Source organism: Tupaia chinensis, unplaced genomic scaffold (assembly GCF_000334495.1).
Source record: "Tupaia chinensis unplaced genomic scaffold, TupChi_1.0 Scaffold149964_1, whole genome shotgun sequence".
Taxonomy (NCBI): Eukaryota; Metazoa; Chordata; class Mammalia; order Scandentia; family Tupaiidae; genus Tupaia; species Tupaia belangeri.
The window spans coordinates 643,168-644,028 of NW_006209805.1; the positions used below are offsets into that span (position 1 = coordinate 643,168).

Here is an 861-nt window from a genome sequence, read left to right on the forward strand (position 1 = left end):
CCGCCGCGCTGCCCCCAGGCCCCCCGCCAGGCCCGGCGGCCCCCCGCCGCCCCAGGCCCTGAGTGCCTCTGGGGAGTTGGTGCAGAACCTGACCGGCCGCAATCTGTCCGACTTCCTGGTCAAGACCTACCCACGCCTGGTGCGCCAGGGGTGAGCCGCTGCATCTGGGTACCTGGTCCGCGAGGCCCGGGAGGGAGGGGTGCTGCCACCTGACTGCTGCTGACCGGGCCTGGACCTCTCTCCACCTCTGCCTGTCCCTGCCTGTCCCGTCCCTCACAGCCTGAAAACTAAGAAGTGGGTGCACGAGGTCAGGTGAGGAGGGTCCGGCTGGGGGCCCCAGCCCCGCCCTGTCCCTGGGACTGGGGCTCTCCCTGCCCTCCTCCTGGTGCTCAGCTGCCCTCCCTGTCCCCACCACCCACAGGTATGGGGGCTTCTCTCTTGGGGGCCGAGACCCAGGCTTGCCCTCGGGGCAGGAGGTGGGCCGCTCAGTGGAGGAGCTGCGGGCGCTGCTGGCTCCGCCGCCTGGCTCGGCCCTGGACAGAGTCCTGAACAACCTCACAGCATGGGCTCAAGGCCTGGATGCTCGGGACAGCCTCAAGGTGGGAGTTGGGGTGGCGGCGGACCCCAGGGGAGGCCGGCCCCGGCCCCACCCCAGCCCGCCTGACCTGTGGCCGGTCCTGGCCAGGTCTGGTTCAACAACAAGGGCTGGCATGCCCTGGTGGCCTTCGTCAACCGAGCCCACAACGCAGCCCTGCACGCCCGCCTGGGTCCTGGTCCCGCACACCGCGCCTACAGCATCAGCACGCTCAACCACCCGCTGAACCTCAGCAAGGAGCAGCTGTCCGAGGCCGCGCTGTGAGC

At 70.7% G+C, this 861-nt stretch overlaps 1 protein-coding gene across 1 annotated transcript in view; it reads left to right on the top strand.

The window, feature by feature from the left end:
- Positions 1–861, top strand: part of ABCA7 (ATP binding cassette subfamily A member 7) — a 20,048-nt gene that overhangs the window by 12,458 nt on the left and 6,729 nt on the right. Inside the window, 4 exon segments of the mRNA XM_027769562.1 lie at positions 19–150; positions 280–312; positions 422–599; positions 686–855. Of these exon segments, the coding sequence (XP_027625363.1) occupies positions 19–150; positions 280–312; positions 422–599; positions 686–855 (513 nt within the window).